At 49.4% G+C, this 2500-nt stretch overlaps 1 protein-coding gene across 2 annotated transcripts in view; it reads right to left on the minus strand.

Moving 5' to 3' along the window:
- The window catches only part of tp63 (tumor protein p63), a 16357-nt gene that overhangs the window by 2859 nt on the left and 10998 nt on the right, over window positions 1–2500 (minus strand). For both annotated transcript variants that reach the window (XM_068592984.1, XM_068592985.1), the window contains exons 6-8: window positions 2374–2498; window positions 2094–2176; window positions 1812–1936 (exon numbers count right to left, since the gene is read on the minus strand). In XM_068592984.1, the coding sequence (XP_068449085.1) occupies window positions 1812–1936; window positions 2094–2176; window positions 2374–2498 (333 nt within the window). The remainder of the gene's footprint in view (window positions 1–1811; window positions 1937–2093; window positions 2177–2373; window positions 2499–2500) is intronic.

A 2500-nucleotide genomic window follows, 5' to 3' on the forward strand; every position in this document is an offset into this window, starting at 1 on the left:
AAAACGCCCGATCGGGAAAATCAACTCCAGATTTTTTGTCAACGTTTTAAACTTTAAATCTTTTCTCTCCGTTAAATGACTTCGAGATGAGTTTTGTTTGCTCTCTTCACGTCAAAACTTCCGGTCAAATCTCTTGAAAAAGTCGTAACACAAGATTCCTGATGCAGCGAGAAGGAGAATGATCTGATTATTAATATTAGTCTCAGAACAGAAGTTGGACCGGTGAGGAAGACTCTGAGATGAAGACTAGTGATGATGTCACGGTCCCAGTCAGCAGCTGTAGTTCTGGATGCGTCCAGCAGGAGGAGCTCTGGTGACAGTGATTCAAACCACACCTGTGAGTGAGGCAGTAATCAGACTGCTCGCTCTATTGTTCTTCCACATTCACGTCTACAGATTCATAAAGTGATGCAAAGTGAAAATAACTTCACTGCCTGAAGGTAACAAACAGGAACTGAGCTCGTCTGCCAGGCTCTGAATGCGAAACGTGAACACAACAATAATTATCATCACTGACAAACTATCACTTACACGCAACCCGGAAGAAGACTTTGTGCTGTTGTCCACGTGGGACCAGAACCAACAACCCTCCTGCGGGTAAAGACCACAGAAACACTAAAGTCCTTAAAAACCTCCAGTTCTTAAAGTGTTAAAGCTGCATTCTCTCTCCTGACCACCAGGGGGCGACTCCTCTGGTTGTATAGAAGTCTATGCTTCATGTGTTAAAGCTGCATTCTCTCTCCTGACCACCAGGGGGCGACTCCTCTGGTTGTATAGAAGTCTATGCTTCATGTGTTAAAGCTGCATTCTCTCTCCTGACCACCAGGGGGCGACTCCTCTGGTTGTATAGAAGTCTATGCTTCATGTGTTAAAGCTGCATTCTCTCTCCTGACCACCAGGGGGCGACTCCTCTGGTTGTATAGAAGTCTATGCTTCATGTGTTAGAGCTGCATTCTCTCTCCTGACCACCAGGGGGCGACTCCTCTGGTTGTATAGAAGTCTATGCTTCATGTGTTAAAGCTGCATTCTCTCTCCTGACCACCAGGGGGCGACTCCTCTGGTTGTATAGAAGTCTATGCTTCATGTGCTGCATTCTCTCTCCTGACCACCAGGGGGCGACTCCTCTGGTTGTATAGAAGTCTATGCTTCATGTGTTAAAGCTGCATTCTCTCTCCTGACCACCAGGGGGCGACTCCTCTGGTTGTATAGAAGTCTATGCTTCATGTGTTAGAGCTGCATTCTCTCTCCTGACCACCAGGGGGCGACTCCTCTGGTTGTATAGAAGTCTATGCTTCATGTGTTAAAGCTGCATTCTCTCTCCTGACCACCAGGGGGCGACTCCTCTGGTTGTATAGAAGTCTATGCTTCATGTGTTAAAGCTGCATTCTCTCTCCTGACCACCAGGGGGCGACTCCTCTGGTTGTATAGAAGTCTATGCTTCATGTGTTAAAGCTGCATTCTCTCTCCTGACCACCAGGGGGCGACTCCTCTGGTTGTATAGAAGTCTATGCTTCATGTGTTAGAGCTGCATTCTCTCTCCTGACCACCAGGGGGCGACTCCTCTGGTTGTATAGAAGTCTATGCTTCATGTGTTAAAGCTGCATTCTCTCTCCTGACCACCAGGGGGCGACTCCTCTGGTTGTATAGAAGTCTATATAAGTGACTCTACTTCTCTCTTGATGTATTCCCTCAGTAAACATTGTAAACATGAGTTTATGTCTCAATCTCATGTCATTTAGTACTTTATGGTCTGTTAGAGTCCTGGAGGAGAACTTGAGGAGAACCTGGAGGAGAAGGAGAACCCTACTCACTGCTTCTGGAGGAGGTTCTGCTGCTGCTGCCGGTACGACTCGATGGTGTGCTGAGGGAGGAACTGCATGAGCTCCAGAGACTCCTTAATCTTCACCAGGATCTCATAGATCTCCCTTCCTTTGATCTGGAGGAGGAGAGGAGGAGAGGAGGAGAGAACGAGAGGAGGAGAGGAGGAGAGGAGAGGAGGAGAGGAGGAGAGGAGGAGGTCACACAGCGTAAGATTCATCATGTTAAGATGGAGACAGAGGAAGAGGAGGTTTAGGAGGAGGAGTCAGACTCACCGGCAGACAGAAGACCTCCTCGTCGGTGGACCGTCTCTTCTTGATGGTGGACATCTGGATGCCGTGAGACACCTGACGGAACGCTGAGGAGGGAGAGGAGCGAGTGAGCAGCTGGTCACGTGACCCGCTGGCAACTTTAAGTTTAACTTTAATCACGATACTATCGCATCGGGACATAGGTATCGTGATAATATCGCATCAGTACGTAAGTATCGTGATCGCATCGAGGGTGAGGGTCACGTGACCCCGCTGGTCACGTGACCCTCACGTGGTCCCGTACCGTCGCTGCCCTTGGAGCCGTCCGTCACGTGCAGCTTGCGGATGCTGTCCTCGTCCGCCTTGCGGTCTCGACCCGGACACGCACAGATCCTGGCCTCAAAGCAGCGCCTCCCCAGAACCTGACCACT

The sequence above is a fragment of the Clinocottus analis genome, unplaced genomic scaffold (assembly GCF_023055335.1).
Source record: "Clinocottus analis isolate CAN_PGR_092001 unplaced genomic scaffold, fCliAna1.0.p SCAF_28, whole genome shotgun sequence".
Classification (NCBI taxonomy): domain Eukaryota; kingdom Metazoa; phylum Chordata; class Actinopteri; order Perciformes; family Cottidae; genus Clinocottus; species Clinocottus analis.